General features: G+C 46.4%; 1 protein-coding gene across 1 annotated transcript; it reads left to right on the top strand.

Annotated features, from left to right (window-relative positions):
• Positions 1 to 12191: 12191 nt before the first annotated feature.
• Positions 12192 to 18253, top strand: PSMG4 (proteasome assembly chaperone 4). Its single transcript, XM_028737837.2, has 3 exons — positions 12192 to 12443; positions 15004 to 15079; positions 17396 to 18253. Exons 1-3 carry the CDS (start codon positions 12231 to 12233, stop codon positions 17515 to 17517), a joined length of 411 nt encoding a protein of 136 aa, XP_028593670.2. The 5' UTR covers positions 12192 to 12230; the 3' UTR covers positions 17518 to 18253.
• Positions 18254 to 23268: the final 5015 nt, after the last annotated feature.

The following is a 23268-nucleotide window of genomic DNA, read 5'->3' as shown; positions in this document are numbered from 1 at the left end:
ACTTTGCTCCAGGATGAAAACAGAAATCGTGCTCCGGCGGCGCAGCGGCAGTGGGAGCAGTGGCGTAGCGTGGGGGGTACAGGGGGGCCCGGCCGCACCGGGCGCAACATCTGGGGTTAGGACAAATCCACAGGTTAGGGGGCGCAAATCCACGGGTTAGGGGGCGCAAATCCACGGGTGAGGGGGCGCAAATTACTTGCCTTGCCCCGGGTGCTGACAACCCACGCTATGCCACTGAGTGGGAGGCCCCATTAGCTAAAGTGGTACCTCAGGTTAAGAACAGTTTCAGGTTAAGAACAGACCTCCTGAACGAATTAAGTACGTAACCAGAGGTACCAGTGTACTTAACCCGAGGTGCCACTGTACTGTATATTGGTGTAGCGGGGGGTGGGACAGGGTGGGGCAGCCGCCACCAAATATCAATAAAAATCCTATGCCCTTTTAAAATGTGCTTTTTGTAGGGGGGCCTATTGGGTCGTTGTTTTATTTTTATTATGTATTTTTTTGGGTTTATATCTTTATTTTATTATGTGAACCGCCCTGAGGGCCCCGTATAGGGCGGTATAACTAATAAACACAATTAATATTTTATTAATACAATTAATAAATACAACAACAACAAAATAAATAAAAATATATAGCCAACTGAAGTTCTCCCCCCTCCCCAACAAGAGGCCTGCCCCATAACAAAAATCCTAGCTACTCCCTGCCCCTCCTGGGTGACGCCCCATGTATTTAAAGGCGGTTGGAAGCTTCAAGTTGAAATGGACCGGAGGCACAGAAACAGCCTCCATCCTCGTCCCTCTCTGTCTCCAGCAGGACTTTCCCCCTGAAATATACTTGGAGTCGAAACATCCCCCCGACTCTTCTTCTTCTTCTTCTTCTTCTTCTTCTTCTTCTTCTTCTTCTTCTTCTTCTTCTTCTTCTTCTTCTTCTTCTTCTTTTAAAGGATGGAGTGGAGTGGCTTTGTTCTCGACTCCCCCAGTGAGAAAAGATAACGTGATGGGGTCAGGGACAGAGGAGGAAGGGAAGAGAAAAAGAATCTGCTGCGCGCAGGGCTCCGGCATTTGCAGCATCCGGCCGCGCCCTCCGGCTCTCCCCCCCCCCATCCTTTTGTTTCTTAAGAGAAGCCCCCCCCCGCCCCCCGTTTGCAGCTGCCAACGCTGCAAGGTGGCAGGCAGGCAGCGCGCTCGGGCGCGGCCTCTGCTGCAGTTTCTCTCGGCCGTCCTTCTCCCCACGTGCTTTCCCGAGATCGAGGCCTGGTATGCAAAGGTGCAAGGCCAGGCCACTCTCTCCCCTGCCTGGCTCCCCATTTCTGCAGGCGGAAACACGAGTCTGGGCGTGTTTATTAGCGAGCGAGCCCAGTGGGGTGGCTGCATCGCGGTGGGTGACTTGAATGAGGACGAGTCTCCCTGTTAGCAAGGTGGTTGTTGGGAGGAGGAGGCAAGGACCACGGCGCCTTTTAAGCTCTCGAGTCAGATCCACAGCTATATCTGGGTTGGCACCGGGTGTGGCTGGAAGCAGGCTAGTTCACGTGAACAAAATGAGGAGGAGCTGGTCATACAACTGAACAAAACCCGCAAGGCCCTTTCTCATCCCAGCTACAATGCTCCAAATAATTTGGAATAAGAAGTTTTAAAAAAGCTGGTTCGGGGACCATAACCAAATAAGCGCATTGATTCTCTTTGCTCCTTTGATCAAAAGCAAGATACAAGGCAATGCACTGTTGTTGTTTAGTCGCTTAGTCGGGTCCGACTCTTCGTGACCCCATGGACCAGAGCACGCCAGGCACCTCTGTCCTCCACTACCTCCCGCAGTTTGGTCAAACTCATGCTGGTAGCTTCCAGAACACTGTCCAACCATCTTGTCCTCTGTCGCCCCCTTCTCCTTGTGCCCTCCATCTTTCCCAACATCAGGGTCTTTTCCAGGGAGTCTTTTCTTCTCATGAGGTGGCCAAAGTATTGGAGCCTCAGCTTCAGGATCTGTCCTTCCAGTGAGCACTCAGGGCTGATTTCCTTCAGAATGGATAGGTTTGATCTTCTAGCAGTCCATGGGACTCTCAAAAGTCTCCTCCAGCACCATAATTCAAAAGCATCCATTCTTCCGCGATCAGCCTTCTTTATGGTCCAGCTCTCACTTCCATACATCACTACTGGGGAAACCATAGCTTTAACTATACGGACCTTTGTTGGCAAGGTGATGTCTCTGCTTTTTAGGATGCTGTCTAGGTATCACGCATACCTTCAAAAAAAAACAAAAACAAATGATGAATTTCAGCCGGACAATTCATCATTAAAGGGTGAGGCTGCTTCCAGAACAAATGCATTCAGTCACCAGTCTCAAGAAGATCTTTTGCTCCGTCTGGAGCGTTTTACATGACCTGGGTTATCTAAACGGCTCACCCAGTATTTCCCTGAGGAGCGATTCAGCTATGTAGATGCATCAATCTCGTTTGATTTGCAGTGCGATTCGTGGGTATAATTTTATTGCTGATGTTATGTTATTCACCGCCATGTTTTTTTTTTAATTTTAATTGATGATGATGATTGCAAATAAGGTCTCAGAAGGTATTGGGTTCATTTTTAAAGTCTTTTCTGAGGACGCAGCACTTCTTTCCTTCCCAGCCAATAAACACTGTTGCTAATCGGCGTCTTCTCTTTTCCCGTCTACGCCTTGCCCGGTGTTCTAGAGACAATGATGAGGTCAGCTTCCCATCTTCCAGGGATGAGAGGCTACATTTCAAGCTGGCAAGGGAGCTGCTTTCGAGCAACATAATATCGGGAGGGGGTGACTCAGGGCTGCCGGCTGCCTTCTGCCAGATCGTCACTGGGAGGGGAACTCCGCCTTGTCCTCCCTCCCTCCCTCCCTCCCTGCAGAGAGGATGAAACGATCCAAGCCAGGGGGTAACAGTTTGGTATTTGCTCTCTTGCATATTTTGCTGCTGTGCCTGTGGAGGAACGGAAGACAGAGGGCGTGAATTGTATCACACCATATTCCTCGCAACGCAGCCTGAGTGGTTGGTCGCAGCAGCGCTTTATCTCAAACCTGCTATTAACAGAGGCAACGCGTTTCATTCTGTTTCTGTGTGCTCAGCAGACAGACAACAACAAAAGCAAGTGGCTAAAAGGAGCAGCTTATTTTCCCCCTTTGTTTTCTAGCCAGCTAGAACTATAACTGTATCACGTTTCGATCTGGTCTGTGTGTTTACTCCGGGGGTGGGGCAGATCCACCGAATTTAATAGCGCTTATTCTCCATTCCCATAAAACTATCCACCTTACTGAACACAATGGATCTTCCTTCCGAAGAAACAAGACAAGCGAAACTGCAAATCCAAGATTACGCTTGGGAGTGAAGCCTCACTGAACATAAGTGGAATTGACCTTCAAATAAAATTGGGTGACATTTAATGCTCCTCGTTACTACTTAAGAAGCCAATTACCAATTCTTATCCCTTGAGTATTCACTCTTTTCAATTCTTGGTTATGATTTATAAGATTTATTACCCGCCCTTCTCAAGGAAGTCCCAGGGCAAGTTACAACAAATAGAAAATGCAATTTTGTAGCAGATAAAAGTCCGTATAATCTTAAAACACATAAAGGTAAACGTAAAGGGACCCCTGACCATTAGGTCTAATCGTGGCTGACTCTGGGGTTTTGGCGCTCATCTCGCTTTATTGGCCGACGGAGCCAGTGTACAGCTTCTGGGTCATGTGGCCAGCATGACTAAGCCGCTTCTGGTGAACCAGAGCAGCGCATGGAAACACCGTTTACCTTCCCGCCGGAGTGGTGCCTATTTATCTACTTGCACTTTGACGTGCTTTCGAACTGCTAGGTTGGCAGGAGCAGGGACCAAGCAACAGGAGCTCACCCCGTCACAGGGATTCGAACCGCCGTCATATACAAGCGTTCTAAAATGGAATAGAGCAATATATAATTAAAAAGTGTCAGATATTCTGCTAAACTACCAGGCTGGGTTTTTTGGTTTTTTTGTTTTAAAAACACCCTCATATTCCTTTTGTAAGTGACACAACTCCCAGACTACAAGATTTCCAAAAAAATTGGAAGAAATTGAAAGAAAAATAAAAGTATCAGTATTAAATTTTATTTTAGTCACAGACCAGCATAAGATTAAAAAACAACAACAAATAAACTGAACACATAAGACTTAAAACAGGTAAGGGATAAAAAAAACTCTAGTAATTAAAAGGTGATTATATCATGCATACTTTAAAAGATAGAAACAAGGACCAAAGATTAAAAGGTTATACCCAGATGGGTGGGGTAATAATAATAATAATAATAATAATAATAATAATTAGGAAGGGAGTGTGAAGGAGCACAGCTTCTCGGCCTTTTGGCTAAAATCAAGTGTAAAAATAAAAGTATTATCAAGAGACACCTACCGGTATGTATAACCTCATGTTTTCCATATTTGTGAGACAAGACTTTGCTGTTTTATTTGCAAAGCAAATCTTTAGACCTGAGCATAGAATTTTGTCAACGATATTCTTTATTCCCTTTCCAAGGAACAGAGTAATCCTGCCTTACCTTATATACTCAATACAGCACTGTCAAATATTGATTATACAGACAGCATAGGATGCTCTCTGCTGCATATGAGCCAATTTTGGTCTATTATTGCGATACGCACGTCTTCTGTTTGACATGTTTCCTCTAGATATATGAGGGAACCACAGAATAGCACTCCATGGATATTGTATTTTGCTGTGTCTGAATGTGCTGGGATTCCTGACAAACTGCCTTTCCAACACATGCACATGTAGGCAGAGGTTTTCCTGTAGGAGAAAGAAAGGGAGGGAGTGCCTGAAAGGGCATTTAACCCCCTGCAGTCTGAAAGAGAGTTGAGCAAAAGCAGCACTCGTTTGTGTAGGTCGCCTCTTTAAAAAACTGGACTTTCCAGGCCTGTCATCTTGGTGGCGGCAAGGATCAGCCAAACCCAAAACTGCAGTCCTGGATTCACCACCACTCCCGAAAAGGCCTATTATATAATTAACAGTGCAACTTTGATGACACCCAGAGTTCTTGGCATCCGTCTGCCTCGAGAGGCAGTGGAGTGTGCCTCCGGGGGTGAAGTCAAACCGCTGTGTTAGCAGCACCAAAGCGGCCTCCCTGGGGCGCAAGCCTGGGCAGCGTGTATGAAGGCCCTGGGCTGCCTAGCTAACACGACCCCCTTCTTGGCCTTGCTGACGTGGTCCAAAGGAAAGCAGAGCAAGACGTTTGGCACCAGCTTGGCTGCAGGAATTGCCAGAAGGAGGCGTGCAAGGCGCCATCCAACCGTCTTAGGAACTCCACTCCAGATTTGTGTAGGGTTTACTCCAGGGGTCAGCAAACTTTTTCAGCAGGGGGCCAGTCCACTCTCCCTCAGACCTTGTGGGGGGCCGGACTATATTTTGAAAAAAATAATAATGAATGAATTCCTATCCCCACAAATAACCCAGAGAAGCATTTTAAATAATAGCACACATTCTACTCATGTAAAAACACCAGGCAGGAACCACAAATAACCTAGAGATGCATTTTAAATATAAGGACACATTCTACTCATGTAAAAACATGCTGATTCCCGGACCGTCTGTGGGCCAGATTTGGGAGGCAATTGGGCCAGATCTGGCCCCCAGGCCTTAGTTTGCCTACCCGTGGTTCACACCTTAGCCTTTTCTTCTCCCAAAGATGTCTTGCAAGGCAGTGGTGGTTTAGGATCTGAGTTTTCCTTCTCCTAGAAGGGCTACCTTCCCAGGTCGATGAGCCCCGTCTGCCCCTCACTTCCTTCTGCGGCATGTGCAGAAACCGCCTTCTTGACTGTTGGACCCACTGATGGTCTTGTCTGCTCAATCTGCTGGAGCCGGTCTTCAAGTGCAGGGGATGTCCCTGACTAACCGCGGGTTTCAAACCCATCAGCTACCTTCACCTAGTTTAGCTGGCCAGTCAAAGCCATTTCCTGGGGTGTGGCTATTGTCCCGTGCTGACTGCTCCTAGGAGCTATAGGTAAGAACTGAGTGCAGGATGAGGACCAAAGGTGGACAAACTACCCCAGAAGGAGCACAACGTGTCCCCCACCAGAGGTACTCCCCCTCCCCTAACACCCTATACTCCCAACACTCACAGTATTCCTAAGCCAATGCAGCTGTAGTAGGTGGGTTTAATTTTCCGAATGCCGTCAGCAGAGTGACATTTAAAAGATCCTAATTTCCCCCCTATTTCTGGGGGAAGTGATTGGAAACAGAATGTGCTCTTTAAAGGAAACAAACACTAAACACTACTTCCATATATATGTTGAGAAGATGCACCATCATATTCAATACCGATTTCCTCATTGTTCTTGAAAGAGATATTTCACTGGGTCTTACTGTATACGTAATTTAAACTGATATTGTTTCTCCAATGCACATTTTAAAAATTCCGTTGGGCAATAAATCTTCACGGTTTGCAATTTTTTGTCCCACTTTCCTTTTTCGAGGTATCCTTTTACTTCCACAGAGACATCCCTCCTTCCTTCATTGAAACTCTTCCCACAGCTCTGACGCTCAGTCGGGCCATACAGGCCATCAGATTCCACCTTCTGCAGTTTCCTAGGCAACCAGCCTAGTCTTGGAAACTAGCTGCATTTAAAACAGGATCTCTGCCACCCAGCACCCTGTAACCTTTTCATTCTTGGCTGCATTCTTCCTTTGCTTAAAAGCAGAGAATATGAAGACTAGCTGCTATGTCAAGAATATAGAATTGTCTTATTTCTCGCATACATTGAAAAAAGACATCCCTTCGAAAGTTGGCTTAAAATCAACTTACAGACCAAATTAATTTTGCTGCCTTTTCCTCATCACACACATGGCTGCAATACCAGACACAAAGGTGATTGTGTAAATTCCTTTATCCAGGTCAGTCAGAACTGACAGATTCTCTGGACATATATTATAAAAATGGTTTCTGACTTAAGTAATAGCAGCATTACATATGCTGCAACTCGTCGAGAGATCTGGAGGGTGGCAACACGAGAATGGGCCTTCTCTGCAGTGGCTCCCCACCTGTGGAATGCTCTCCCCAGGGAAGTTCGCCTGGTGCCTTCATTATACACCTTTAGGAACCAAGTAAAAACATTTTTTTTTAAACTAGGCCTTTGGCTGACCTGATGGACATCCTATACCCTTTTAAAATGTGACTCATTGTGTGTGTGTTCTTATTTTGATTTTATATATCGTGATCTTTTCTGTGAACCGCCCTGAGACCTCTGGGTATAGGGCGGTAGATAAATTCAATAAAATAAATAAAAAACCCTGTACTGTACCTACTTACCAGTACCTGGGAGCAAGCCTTACTGAACTCAGCATGACTTCTCTCTGATAGGATAGTGCCATTAGCATTTTATTTCCTTTCTATAGCTTATCTTAGTACCCCTTACAACAGCACTGATCGCCAGCTGGAGGAAGGGAGGAACAGGTGCTGAATTCAAAGCAGTCCCCCATTCCCCTCTCCTGACCACAAAACAGGTGACCAGCATATCAACAGGTGACCAGTACATCAAAGATGGCAACAGCCATCATCTGTTGATGGGTGGGTACCGCAAGTGCTGTAACATGTGTAGCCTCCTGATTCTTTGGGTTTAGACAATGACCTCTCTGTAGAAATAGGTTCATTCACGAGACTGAGAAATGTGGCAAAAGTACAACAGCAAGAACTGGTGGGGCTAAGCCAGGGGTCAGCAAACTTTTTCAGCAGGAGGCCGGTCCACTGTCCCTCAGACCTTGTGGGGGACCGGACACTCTCTCATATATATATATGTGTGTGTGTGTATGTATATATATATATATATATATATATATATATATATATATATATATATATTGGGGGGGGGGGAATGAATGAATTCCTATGCCCCACAAATAACCCAGAGGTGCATTTTAAAGAAAAGCACACCTTCTACTCATGTAAAAACACAATGTTTCCAAGATCACCCACAGGCCGGATTTAGGTGATTGGGCCGGATCCGGCCCCCGGGCCTTAGATTGCTACAAGAGTGGCAAGATAGCCTCCCAAACTTTCTTTCCCAGAATTGAAGTCCACTTCCACTTGGTGTGAAGTCCCAGCAAGCCAGGATGAAAAAAGCCCTGAGGACTTATGGGGTCTTTGCTTTATTGAAACATGTTGAAGCAGAGCACAGTGGGAGCAAACAGGCACCCTACTTACAGCAAGCAGCAGAATCTCAAAAAACAATGGACTCAGCTACTAATTTGCATCCCTCCATTCAAATTGCTCTGCTCCCTTCCCCCAAAGTCCGAAGAGTGACCTTCTCTATGCTCTGCTGAGTATCTCATGCTCAAACCTGAGTTCTCCAGCCATCAGGAGACCAACCCAGCTTAACAGGAATTTTCAGTCAGTAGCTATTCAACTATGTAAATTGCTTTCAACATTTTCCCCTGCGAGGAAAACACGTAGCTGTTTTGTTTTAGTGGTTGAGTCCCCAACTTGGTGCCTGTGGGCAGTGCTTTTCTTCTGGAAAAAGGGGGTGCCGGTACTGTGTACCATTGAGTACCCCCATGTGGGGGGGGGAAGCACTGCCTGTGGGCACTATGGAACCCTCAAATACTCTCCTGGTGTCCTTCGAGACTCCTTGTGCTTTCAAATTTTTAGTTTTGTTCAAAATGAGCTCTCCCTGCTTTTGTTGTTGTTTTTGGTTGGGTCTGTGACAGGTATTTTTCGCAGGAAGGGGCTTCCTTTTGTCAGCTTTATTTATTAGGGGGAGTGTTGATGTTTTGACTGTTTTTTTGTGTTTTGGGGGTGGGGGTCTCCCCAGCTTTTTACTTCGGTGAAATAGGTATTTTGTGGTGTCTTTGAGTTTCTTAGACTTCCAAATGTGCCCCTGGATATGAGAAGGGCTGGTGACCTCTAGTTTGGACCACTAGCCAGCTAGAAGAGCACCCACAACTCAGGGGTTTACACCCTGTTCTGCAGAGTAGCTTGTTCCCCTCCCATTCCGCTGGACATCTCACACATGCAAGTTGTGTTTATTTTCTCTGCACAAACGTACACAAAGGCACATCCCTGCAATTAAAAAGAAAAAGTCACAATGAACAAGGTGAATTTCTGAACGATGGCAACCCTCAAAACCACAGCCGCTAGAAAAAGGAGGATGGAGATTGCAGAAATAACTGTTGCTTATTTCTGTTAAGTCTGTGTACTGCCAATTTTACAAGATTGTTCTTTCAAGCAGGGGTACATCTTTAAATAGACACGTTTCCCCTTTAAATTCAGCACACAGGAACAGAGAAAAAGTTGAATCAGCAACTCCTGGGTGCCTCATTAATATTTATAACAGGCAAGAGACCCCAGGCAGGAATAAGAAATATCCTCCATCTAGTGGTCAGATGAGACATCACTCCTCTAGGTTGCTGGTGCCTGTCTGACATTTACACTCTGAGATGTTCCACAGAACCAATTGATTTGTTGCAGATCTCTCCCCCCGCCTTTTTTTTTAAAGAAAGGAAGCAAAGCAGTGGGTGCATAAGCAAACAGATTATAAAAAGGTAAAGGTAAAGGGACCCCTGACCATTAGGTCCAGTCGTGACCAACTCTGGGGTTGCAGCGCTCATCTCGCTTTACTGGCCAAGGGAGCCAGCGTACAGCTTCCGGGTCATGTGGCCAGCATGACTAAGCCACTTCTGGCGAACCAGAGCAGTGAACGGAAACGCCTTTTACCTTCCTGCTGGAGTGGTACCTATTTATCTACTTGCACTTTGACGTGCTTTCGAACTGCTAGGCTGGCAGGAGCAGGGACCGAGCAATGGGAGCTCACCCCGTCGTGGGGATTTGAACCGCTGACCTTCTGATCGGCAAGTCATAGGCTCTGTGGTTTAACCCACAGCACCACACGTGTCCCAAACAGATTATATATATAATCAATTTCATCCTCACATCAACCCTGTGAGGTAGGTTAGGCTGCAACTACAGCATGGATAACCTAAGAAGTCTTAAAAAGTGAGCCATATTTTGCTACTTATTTGGTGGGCGATAGCTAATTAAAAAAAGGGAGGGGGACCATTCTTTGTGAAAAGCTAATGCCGAGTTACCAGATTAAAGCTGTTATCCTATGCAAATTTTCCAGGAAGTGAGTCTCATCGAAAGCAGAACAACTTACTTCCTTGTAAGATCTGAAATCCCGTGCACACTTCCAGCTCACACCTATGCAGCGGATTGTGTAACAAGGCTTAGGTGTATTCTAACTATGTATAGGAAAAGGGCTGTATTTGCACACAGGGGCTTTGCACTTACTAGGGAGTAATCCCACTGAACTGCCATTGAGCTTCTCAGTAAAACAGACTTAGGACAAACTGAAAAACCACAATAGGGTAATACCCTATTAGGGCCAACCAGAATGTCACAAAGTTGTGAGCAGTCTTTTGTGTTCTCCCGTACTTTTCCTTCAGCTCATGAGATGGGTCATTAGGCTTAGTCTAATAAAAAGCATTTAGCTTTGAGTTGTTGCTGTTTTAACTGGACCAACATGACTACCTGTACTTTTTGTGTAATTAGAACTCTGCCGCAAAACACCTTTGGAGATGATGATGATAATGATGTTAATTTATTACTCATACACCGCCCATCTGACTGGGTTGCCCCAGCCACTCTGGGCGGCTTCCAACAGAATATAAAAACATAACGAAACACCAGACATTTAAAACTTCCCATACAGGGTTATGTTCAGATGATCTCATTGCATAAAGTAATGCAGTGCACACACCCCACAGCCAGCACAGTCAGAACCACAGTTTAGACCTTGCTGTGAACATTTAACTACTGGATTTGCATCTAGTCCAGACACTTAGGAAATCTATGATCTCATCTTCATTTTCTGCTCAGCAGGTATATCCTGGAAAGAGAGTTATATGCAACTCAAAGCTTGCATCTGAATTTTAGCAAGTCCATAAAGCCTATGACACAAACACACTTTCTTCTCTTGTTTTTGGAGACCTCACATGGCTGCAAGCCTCATCCCCCCCCCCCCCCCCGCACCCCTCTGGAAATAATAGTAGTAATAATTTTATTATTTGTATCCCGCCCATCTGACCCAAGTCACAATAACTTTAAAATAAACAACTTTTATCAAATGAAGCAGGGATGAACAACCTGCAGCCCTCCAGATGTTTCTGGACTATAACTCCCATCAGCCCCAGCCAGCATAGCCAGTGATCAGGGATGATGGGAGATGTAGTCCAACAACATCTGGAGGGTGTCAGGTCGTGCACCCCTGAAATAAAGCAATATTCAATAATCCAGTGCTTTTTTTCTGGGCAGGACAGACGGACACAGGGGTACGCATACCCCTAAACATTTTATGAATCTTTGTACTTTTGTCCACGTACTGTATTTATTTCCCCTACATTGAACTATAAAATGGTGATTTTTCTGGAGTCAAAATTAGAGTATCCCTGAACATTTTTTTAAATTTTTTAAAAAAGCACTGCAATAATCCATTAGGATATAATAGTAAACAGTCAGTGCCGGATTTACATATAAGCTAAACAAGCTATAGGTTAGGGCCCTACTCTCTTGGGGGCCACCAAAAAATTTAAAGGAAAAAAATCTGGATGTACATTTCCAAAATATAAGATAAAAAAATAAAAATAAAATCTACATACAGCGTTTTGTGTTGTGTATGGACCTGTGAGGCCCATAAATTACCATATAGCATATATTCAACACAAAAACCAGCAACAATTTGTCGTTGACAAAGGACAGCTGGGCATATAAAGGGTCCCATGGCTTTCAGTAGCTAAGGGCCTCATCAAACCTAAATCCAGCCCTGTAAACAGTGAATACTTTTTAGCTCCCCATTATTCTGGCCTTGCGACAAAAGAAAAGGAAGTTTGACTTGATCTCCTCCCTAAAACCAGCTACCCTTCAGCGCAGCCTTAACGGGCACATATATGTATATGTATATGTATATGTATATGTATATGTATATGTATATGTATATGTATATGTATATGTATATGTATATGTATATGTATATGTATATGTATATATGTGTGTGTGTATATATATATGTGCCCGTTAAGGCTGCGCTGAAGGGTAGCTGGTTTTTTTAAAAAAAGAGGGAGTCGAGCCCAACTTGGCCGCCTTTGACAAACTGAAAGTGAAAAGCCTGCCGGAAGGGCTCGGGGATCGCTTGCTTTGGCCTGCCTGCGGCGGCGGCGGCGGCGGCTGAACTGCAGCAATGGAGGAGCTGCCGGAACCGGGCGAAGAGGCCGCCGAGCCGGTCTCGGCTATGGGGGCGGCGGGCGAGCGGATCTCGGTGCACAACTTCTGCGGGCGCCTGTCGGAGCAGCTGGTGCACTTCCACGCCATGCGCCTGCGGGACTCGCTCTTCCTCTGGGTCGGGGAAGAGCCCAAACTCGGCAACCTGGCCGTGGCCATGTGCACCCCGCGCGTGAGTCCTCTCTCTCGGGTGCTCTGAAGCCCGGTGTTGGAGGAGTGGGGGAGACCGGGGGGGACGGGACGGGGAGGATGCGTTGCTTGCAACTTCACATTTCCCCGTCGCGGATCGGTGGCGCATGCACAAAAGACTTGAGGAATGGAGGTTATCCCCCCTCTTTTTTTATTGTCCATTCCTGGTCGCCCAGCCACTGCCACACTGTCCTTTTTCTCTCGGCAGGTCAAGACGAGCAGGTGACAGCAAAGGTTGCAATCAGAATCAGATCCACTCTTTGACTATGGATTCAAACCCCTAAAATGTATTTTATATAATGTGACTTTTTATTTCTATTCTTTGTATATCGCATTGCTATGGCTGATGCAATTAAATATTCGTTCCTTCCTTCGTTCCCCCGTCCCGCCGTCGCACCACTGGCCTCCCTCTTTGTAGGCTGGAAACGGAAAGGGAGCCATGGTGCTATCCGATCTGGAGAGGACGTGCGCAGAGAAAAGCTTCCCCGGGCTCAAATCGGGCTTCTCCCTCTCCCTCGGAGAAGCATGCAGAGGCTTTGATGATGATGATGTCCGCAACCATCCTATTCTCCTAATAGAATCAGTTAATGGGAGAGTTTTAAGATCGGGAAAGCGCAGCTGCTGACACAGTAGACATTTAAAGCAGATGACTCTTCCACGCACCGCAAAGGATCCTGGGAGCTGTAGTTTACCCTTGCAGAGGGAAAATTCCTAGCACTGTTAACAAACAAGAGAGCGCAGCACAGTTAACAAACTATAGCGTTCCCAGGATCCTTGGGGGAAAGGCAGGTGCTGTAAATGCATGGAGTGTTTGCAAATTTATTAAGGTATAAGTTTTCCTGGTTCATGGTCCACTTCATTATACACACACACACACACACATACACAGTGCTTTTTTTTATAAAAAAAATATGTTTAGGGGTACTCTCATTTTCCTACAGTGGTACCTCGGGTTACATACGCTTCAGGTTACAGACTCCGCTAACCCAGAAATAGTGCTTCAGGTTAAGAACTTTGTTTCAGGATGAGAACAGAAATCGGGCTCCCGCGGCGCGGCAGCAGCGGGAGGCCCCATTAGCTAAAGTGATGCTTCAGGTTAAGAACAGTTTCAGTTAAGTACAGACCTCTGGAACGAATTAAGTACTTAACCTGAGGTACCACTGTACTCACATTGAAACACTGTCCCTCAATGAGACCAAACTTAGATTCACAAGATGTTTAAGGGTATGCGTCCCCCCAGAAAAAAGCACTGTACATACACACGCACGCACACACACACAGAGTTGTGGGAGCTGCAGGATGTAGGGGAGGTGAGAGCAATATGAAATGCAAAAAGAACAAGGAGCTTTTGCACCAGCATGGTCTCCCTTCCCTTTCTTAGATATGTAATGCCTTGTCCCTTTCACCGTATTTGAAGGCAGATTCATTTCCTGGGTCCAATCAGACACCCTTGGCTAGTTAGCAGGTGAAGTTTGCTTGAGTGGTTCTTCTGCAAGTTTCTCTTCTGACATTACAGGGTCAATTACAAGCAAGTGCATCTCTCTCTCTCTCTCTCTCTCTCTGGCTAATGTGGGAGCCACAGGCCTTTTTCTGTTCCTCTGGAGCTCTGCTTATTTTGAATTCTGCTTGCTGAGCTTTCCTTAAGTAGGATACGAAGCAAAATACTCCGTAGCCAGGGAGTGAATGAGTCCTTCTCTGGCTAATCTTGAACAGGTTTCTGTGACGGGTGTAGCACAGAAGGGACATAACTCCAGCCCAAAAGGGATATTGTGGCACTGCTGTTGGATTCTGGTTAATGATATATAGCAGGTATCTTCAGCCTTTTCAGACACAGGACCCAACTTTAACCTAAACATGCACCTGGGGCCCTGCTTCTTAATCTTTTGCACGTATTTGCATGGTGGTAGTGCTCCTGTTATGACACACCTTAGATCAAGCTGCAAGCCACTGGTTGAAGACCAGAGATGTATTATAAGGTTAAGGGACCCCTGACCACTAGGTACAGTTGTGGCCGACTCTGGGGTTGCGGCGCTCATCTCGCTTTATTGACCGAGGGAGCTGGTGTACAGCTTCCAGGTCATGTGGCCAGCATGACTAAGCCGCTTCTGGAGAACCAGAGCAGCACACAGAAACGCCGTTTACCTTCCCGCCGGAGTGGTACCTATTTATCTACTTGCACTTTGACATGCTTTCGAACTGCTAGGTTGGTAGGAGCAGGGACCGAGCAACGGGAGCTCAACCCACAGCAGTGCTGAGTAAAATGCTTCTGTATACCTCCCTCCAAAACCAGGCTTGGTTTCTCTGCTAGCTGGACCTCAGGACAGACTTTAAAACTTGTCTTGTGCAGCTGTTTAAGAAGCATGGAAACATTTTTCTAGGCCAGGCTCTGATGGCTCTACTTGTGTCTGTGATCTGTTTTAAATTGCCATGACCCAAGCCCCTCTTGTGCTCTCTCTCTCTCTCTCGTATCTTTATGAGATAAGAAGAGAGTCACTTCTGGAGGATGGAGAAAAACTCACCACACTTTTTTGCTTTCTTTCCAGGACTCCATTCCAGCGTCTACCTTACTCTTTGGCGACTCCTCCAATAGCACCTCCAATTCACTAGCCCAAAAATTAGGTACGTAATTGTGTGCACCTTTAAACTGCCACACGGTGCCATGGTCTGGCTGGATTCAGAGGACTGGTGGGAGGCACCAGCTGGGGAACCCCCAAGGGAAAAAGGCTTAGAGCCTGGAGATTGGTGGTGGGTCAGAAGGAGAAGACTGGGAGCAGGAGGAAGTGTTGGAAGCTGAAGAGGTAACAGGGCTTAGTGAGCTGGGAGAGTCTGTGGCAGAGAGAAGTCCAGAATCGGAGGCAGAGGCAGGACAGGAGGGAAGCCAAGAGGCAAAGATAAGTCTGGCTGGTGAAGAGTCATGTGTCTCCCCCTCCTGCAGTAACCAGCTCCGCTCTCTCTCCTCTGCCCCTGGTCCACCAGAACTAGGAGAGGCACGAAGAAGTTGGAGAAGTTAGCTTCACGCAGGCACAGTCTCAGATTGCTTGGGAAGGACCTGGGTAGGAGCTGTGGAAGGGTGGGGGGACCTTTAATCTCTGCCCTTCCGAGAAGAGTTGCTGTGCTCATTAGGCCTGGCATTCCTGAGCAGACCGTGCATCCTTGAATAAAGAGTTAACTTCACTTACTCAGTGTGATTTATTGCAGGCCTGCCCCTGACACATGAGCAGGGAGCTGCAGGCATGGAGGTCAAATGTGCCCCCCCCCCAGGCCTCCCTAGGGACTCTTCCCAGGCATGCACCCTCTGCCTAGGTCTCGCCCTTCACCAGCCCTGCTTTGCATCTGCCTTGAGTATATTTGTCTGGTTGCAATGGGTCTTTGGACTCTGGTTGTGCTGCTTGCTTGCCTAGATGGAGGATGTAGAGGGGTATGTGTTGAAATGATTTTACTGTCCAAAGCTTAATATTTATATCCATTGCTCCATCCACTTTAGGGACGCGGGTGGCGCTGTAGGTTAAACCACAGAGCCTAGCACTTGCCGATCAGAAGGTCGGTGGTTCGAATCCCCACGACAGGGTGAGCTCCCGTTGCTCGGTCCCTGCTCCTGCCCACCTAGCAGTTCGAAAGCACATCAAAGTGCAAGTAGATAAATAGGTACCGCTCCGGCGGGAAGGTAAACGGTGTTTCCGTGTGCTGCTCTGGTTCACCAGAACCAGCTTAGTCATGCTGGCCACATGACCCGGAAGCTGTACGCCGGCTCCCTCGGCCAATAAAGCGAGATGAGTGCCACAACCCCAGAGTCGGCCATGACTGGACCTAATGGTCAGGGGTCCCTTTACCTTTACCATCCACTTTTGGCACGAGGCTTTGGCCCCCAGAAGGGATTGTGGCCCTCAGGTGGAAAACGGCTCCCTGATCTTCCTGTAGTACATTTGAAGAGAAATAAGCCTATGGCAGTGTACACTCTTTTTAAAACATCATATTCATTCTGAGTTATGCAGATAGTTTGGGGTGTATGAGGTGTTAGGGGAAGGGAGGGGTAGTACCTCTGGTGGGGGACACGTCAAACTCCTTCTGGGGTAGTTTGCCCACCTTTGGTCCCTATCCTGCACTCAGCTCTCACCCGTGGCTCTGAGAAGCTGTCAGCATGTGACAGTGGACACACCCAGGAAATGGCTTTGACTGTCCAGCTAAACCTGGTGAGGGCAGCCGATGGATCTCAAACCCTTGGCGAGTTAGGGACTTCCCCTGCATGCGAAGACAGGCTCCTGCAAATTGAGTGGATGAGACCAATATTGTTTCCCAACGGTCAAGAAGGCAGTTTCTGCACGTGCTGTAGAGGGAAGCGAGGGGCAGATCCACCTGGGAAGGTAGCCATCTAGGAGAAGGAAAACTCTTGATGCTAAACCTCTGCTGCCTTGCAAGACATCTTGGGGAGAAGAAAAGGCGAAGGAGTAAACCCTACACAAATTGGGAGTGGAGTCCCTAAGATGGTTGGATGGCGCCTTGCACGCCTCCTTCCGGCAACTCTTGCAGCCAAGCTGGTGCCAAACGTATTGTTCTGCTTTCCTTTGGACCACATCAGTGAGGACAAGAGAGGAGTCTTGTCTTCTGGGCAGCCCAGGCCCTCCATATACACCACCCTGGCTTGCACCCCAGGGAAGTCACTTTGGTCTTGCTAACACAGCGGTTTGACCTCACCTCTTGAGACAGAAGGATGCCAGGTAGCTTACTTCAGATGCCATTAGGTTATTTTCTCTCCTCCCCTTAATCAATTGCTGACCCTCCTGTAGGATTTGAACTGCTCTGGTCCATGGGGTCACGAAGAGTCAGACACGACTAAATGAGTAAACAACAACAACATAAATGTATTTTTCATTACTGAAGCTGCAGCATTAGCTCCTTCGTTTTTTTGCTCAGTCTTTGCATCTGTTTTTCTTTCAGCCAGCAAGACGAAAAAGCAGATTTTTGTCAGCTATAATATTCAGAACACAGACAGCAGCTTCACGCTACTTGTGGAAAACCGAATCAAGGAGGAAATGGCAATATTTCCAGACAAGTTTTAGCTCTGCATCATTGTGGCCTGCCTGCATTTTTGTTTCTGTGTTTTTTGTTTGTTTGTTTTTAAAACAATGAATGGGATGACATGCTTTTTTTCTGTCACTGAGTGAACTTTTGTAGACATGCATTTGCTTTTTGTAGCAGTCCTAGAAGCTGTAAGGTTTGGCTGAGGGTGCCATCTACTGGATGTGCTGGGAACTTGAGACATGATAACACAATCTCTCTCTGTGTTCTTCCCACTATGGCTTCCTTCTCACTTCTAGTGTATCATGAGGCTAACTTGTTCCAGGGCAGTACCACTTCAGCCATGGGGGACTCAGGAAATCCAGTTATCTTGAGAAAAACAAATCCCTACCTATCAAAAACCACATGGCAAGGAGAAGGGCTGGCTGCCAGTTTCCTCTGTGCAAGGAGGTACTGCATTTTATTGTAGGGAGAACGTTAAATCGTGTGAGCCACCCCTGCAGTCTTAAATGGTATGGCCTGCAACAGGTTTACTGCTTCATCTGCATTTGTTGCAGTCCAGAAACAGCCCTGTCTTAACAGGGAAGGAGTAAGTATATTGAGTTGCATCTGTAAGAGGAAGTACTGCTGGCGTGAATCTAGTGGAGCCATTTAGTGCTTCTTGCTGTGATTCTGTTAACAAGTTCCCTATTCTTTGTGGGTTTTGTTTTGTTTTTAAATGAGAGAGAGGTAATCTTGCTTTCCCACAAGAACAACAGGAATAAACTATTGGAGCTACTACAGCATCTGGGCATTTTATTAAGTCCATAGGCACCAGGTCTAGGGGGCCTTGGGTGCCAGAACACCCACAATTTTTGGGGGGTGTGTGTGCTTAGCACCTCATACACGATGCACCTTAGCACCTCATACGCGAGTTCTGATTTCTTTTTTAAAATCATTTTTATTGATTTTCCAATAAGAAACATCCAATTAATATATCCAATCATAATACTTCAATTAAAATAAAAAACTAAAATAAAAAAGACCAAATTATAATTACTAATTTTTCGGAGCACCCCACGGTCTGGATCTCTGAAGCAAATCTCCACATCTTAGTCCTGCTTCTCGTTTTTTCCATATTTTCCACATCTCGATTTTAACGCTTCATAATTCTTTGTTCCTGCAAGTTCCAGTTTCTACCGGAAGTCACGTCGGAGCCCCAACACGGAGCCCTGCCAGGCCTCTGAATGCGACTTCTGGTAGAAACTGGAAGTCGTTTTGGAGGCCTCACAAGACCTCGGACATAACCTCTGAGAGACCCTGCAAGGCCTTGTAAGTGATGCTGCGCCGCCACGTAATGTCATGATGTGACGACGCGTCACAGGCGCCATTGGGGCCCAAGTCGGTGCCCCTGACAAAGGTAAATCTGAAGCATGTATTTGGAGAGACGCTTCAAATGCACCTCCAACCTAGTGGCCTGTAGTTGGACTACAACTTCCACCAGCTGCTGCCATTATAGCCAGTGGCCAAGGATGGTGGGAACTGTAGTCCCAGCTACAGCTAAAGGTCAGCAGCTTGAGGGGGGGGGGGGGGAAGGCTGCTTTAAACAAATGAATAATGCAAGAACTTCCAAACGGGAAGTTCTCCTTTGTGAGCATGGATGCAGGTGGAGAGCTTAATGAGATACTAGTCATGAAGACTAATGGTCTCCCGGTTTGAAAAGTTTAACGGGTTGGCGTTTCGCAGGGATGGCAGTGCCTTGTCACTCATCTTTGATGGGAACATGAGAAGTTGCCTTAACGCCCGATTCAAGCCGTGGGGCCAATCTAGCTCAGTATTGTGTTCAGTGCCTGGCTGTGGTACTGTAGGTTCTGAGACTAGATCCCTTTCCCAGACATATCCCTGAAATGCTGGAGACTGGATCAGGATTGCATGTACTCAGTTAGTGAGCTACAACACTTAAAACTGATGGGATGGATCCAGTGGAGAGCAGGTCTTACTGTGTGACACGATTTTTAATGTTTTAACACGCTTTTATGGATGCCTATATGCTGCCTTGGGTGGGACGTGGGTGGTGCTGTGGGTTAAACCACTGAGCCTAGGACTTGCCGATCAGAAGGTTGGCAGTTCGAATCCCCGCGACGGGGTGAGCTCCCGTTGCTCGGTCCCAGCTCCTGCCCACCTAGCAGTTCGAAAGCACGTCAAAGTGCAAGTAGATAAATAGGTACCACTCCGGTGGGAAGGTAAATGGCATTTCCGTACGCTGCTCTGGTTCTCCAGAAGCAGCTTAGTCCTGCTGGCCACATGACCTGGAAGCTGTACGCCGGCTCCCTCGGCCAATAAAGCGAGATGAGCGCCGCAACCCCAGAGTCGGTCACGACTGGACCTAATGTTCAGGGGTCCATTTACCTTTACCTATAAGCTGCCTTGACACTAGACACAGGTATATTTAAATATTTCAGTTAATAATAATAATAATCAGGTACCTGCCTAAAGGAGCTCTTGAGCAGAGAGGTTGATAGTGTACCACTGGCAAGACAGACGAGTGTGGGGTTTTGTTTTTTTCTAATGGGGCAATGTCTTTTATTCCTGTTCGTTTACATACAAAGTTGTTCAGCAGGTACAACAGATGTCGTGACAACATGCAGACATTTAGCTTTTAAGACGGTTCTTCAGTAGTTGACTTTTAAGCTTGTGCTATGAAGCACCACCAAACCACCCGAGATTTATTTTAATAAAAAAAAAAGAACAACTGTAGAGTAACAACGATTAGTTAGTAGAATTTCATCAAACTGAGGGGAAGGGGAAGGAAATCTCACCCACTACAGACATAAGCACACTACTCCATTCTCAAGAAAATGTTTTCACAAAGTACATTTAAAAATGAGGTTTCGATAACATTTTTTAAGAAATTAAGTGTGGAAGATCTGCCACGCTTAACTGGTTTCTTTCTGTCCCAGCTACAGATGCAACTTGACATCACATTCAGAATTCATTATAATGGCAATTCTGAGTTTGGTGATTCCTCCCCGCCCCCCTTCATTTGGCTTTCGGAACTGGCAACATAAATGAAATACTTCCAATTAGTAATAATCAAGCAGCCTGTATCTCAAAACATCCCCATCTCATATAGGGGATGCATCAGTATAACTGCATTCTACCCCATTATAGTGTTTTGGTAACAGAAATGGATACAGAAAACCTAAATAAATAAATAAAAATCGGTCCTGATTAATGTTATTAAAAATGGGTTTTAAGTGAAATAGTAAAGGTAAAGGTACCCCTTCCCATACGGGCCAGTCTTGCCAGACTCTAGGGTTGTGCGCCCATCTCACTCTATAGGCCGGGAGCCAGCGCTGTCCGCAGACACTTCCGGGTCACGTGGCTAGCGTGACAAGCTGCATCTGGCGAGCCAGCGCAGCACACGGAACGCCGTTTACCTTCCCGCTGGTAAGCGGTCCCTATTTATCTACTTGCACCCGGGGGTGCTTTCGAACTGCTAGGTTGGCAGGCGCTGGGACCGAACGACGGGAGCGCACCCCACTGCGGAGATTCGAACCGCTGTCCTAGGCGCTGAGGTTTTACCCACAGTGCCACCCGCGTCCCTTAAGTGAAATATTTCAGTGCTAAATTTAAAAATGAAAAAGCTAGACAAACTGACCAATCTTGGCTCATAGAAAAATGGGGAAATGACTGAAGTCTATACAGTGGTACCTTGGTTGTCGAACTTAATCCGTTCCGGGAGCCTGTTCCTGCACTCAAGCGGAAGCCGTGTCAGATGTTTGGCTTCCAAATAACGTTCAAAAACCGGGATACTTCTGGGTTTTCGGCATTCGGGAGCCAAAATGTATGTGTACTAAGGCGTTTGAGAGCCAAGGTATGACTGTAGTTGATTACTAGTCCTTTCCCTATTAGGATGAACTCAAGGCGAGGTTTTTGTTATCTTCAGACCTGGCAACTACTTGAGGTTCTGTAATTGGGATGACTGGCTGCCTTGGTTCTTGACCTCCACCCCATGGGTTTCTATGAAGAGTACTGAATGTTATGTGTCCATCTAGAATCACCTGGCAATCAACAACTTTCAGTCATCATCCTGCAGCAACCATGGTCTTCTGCCAAAGCTGGCCTTTTAGTTGCATTGCTATAGGCTGAATCAGCCTTTGGCACAGCCCCACTGACATGTTTAGTATGGCTTGTGGTAGCATAGTGGAAACTGACCTGAGCACAAGATGTCCTCAAGCACTCAGCTCCTTCACCTCAGTCACGACTAGAAGTCAGTAGAGGTGACTGAAAACCACAACTGCTACAGGCTGAGGCTGCAGTGACTGCTACAGTCTTCCTTTTCCCATCAACTCTTCCCTTGTGTTTACCAGCAGGGGGGGGGGGAACCATGGCACCAGATATCTGGTCAATGTCAAATTATTAATTTTAATGTTCACTGACTCTGTGAAGGGGACTATCTGAACAAGGAAGAAACAACAAACACTACCAATGAAGGCATGGCTGCATGATCTGATTCCCTCTCTCGTATGAGGGTGATCTTTGAACAGCCTTTCTTCTGCTAAGGAAGAACTGACCAGGACCAGCCTGGAGGTGGAAGATTGTTTTTAAGCAGAGATGAAGATGGTGCAACAGAGGATGCTTGCTTTATTTATTTATTCCCCAACCTCCGCGGCCAAGGCTTGTGATGTACACAGTTGTTCCTTTTCATCTCTGCTCAAAACAGGTTTGCAGTAAGTGCAAAACTTACTGGTTGCAGGCTGAATTATTATTACTATTATTTATTGAATTTAGATACTGCCCTATACCTGGAGGTCTCAGGGCGGTTCACAGAACAATGTGCACACTGTGGTCAACGGTGCCCCTACAACCTTCCACAAAACATCACCTGCCTCGCTTGTACACTGTTGCAGAGCCTTAAAAAGTGAAATGGAAACCAGTGTTTCCTCAACGATGGGCTTGTCAGACTTCCAACCCCCTGGCAGTGTGTACATGCTTGTTGCATATATAGGCCCACACAATGAGGACTGTGGCCTAGATGCGAAAACAGAAAGCCAACTCAAATGGCTGACAAGCTTCGATACACAGCTGACAGGCCTGTCTTAAGGACACAAAGGATTTGCGAATGAGGAGCTAACAACGGGGCAGTCCAGAAATTCCTGGTTCCTACGGAGATGTCAACATCACATTATGGCAAGGCTGTAACAGCTTGCAACCGGTTTAGGTGGTGAACTGTGTACAGCTACATGCTATGGAGATATTGGGGCTTCCAGAAACCTTGGTTGCCTGAGACTTCCAGAACAGAGCAGCTGGCAGGGCACAGTAGAGAAGTACTTTTCACAAGTTATACAGGACCGTAGTGCAGCGAATTCAGCAGCGCTCTTTGCTTGGATGGTAAGTTAGTGCCAATATTGTCCCTTCGTCAAAGGCTGATTTGAATCTGTTAAGCACCGTGAGGTACTGGACGCCATCAAAATAATGTTTGAAGTATCTTCAACAAAAGTACTATTGAGAAGGGAAATGAACGTTTGCTTTTGGACCGAGGGAAAACTGTAAAATAAGCTGGAAACAAAATGCGAAGTACCGATTCAAAAAGTGAGATTTCCAACGATATAAATAAAAGGGGAGAAAAATCGAAAGATTAATTTTTATGTAATTTTTTTTTAAAAAAAGAATCACCAAGACCAACCCATCACCTTACACAGTCCATTAAATATGTTGAGAAACTCCCTCTCTCTTGCTTTTGCTTGTTTGTAAAGTTAAGGAGCATCACATCAGAACAGGAAAGTAGAAAGCGCAGCAGGCGAAAGAAA

Source organism: Podarcis muralis, chromosome 8, assembly GCF_964188315.1.
Source record: "Podarcis muralis chromosome 8, rPodMur119.hap1.1, whole genome shotgun sequence".
Lineage (NCBI taxonomy): Eukaryota > Metazoa > Chordata > Lepidosauria > Squamata > Lacertidae > Podarcis > Podarcis muralis.
This window is presented reverse-complemented; position numbering and strand designations above follow the sequence as displayed.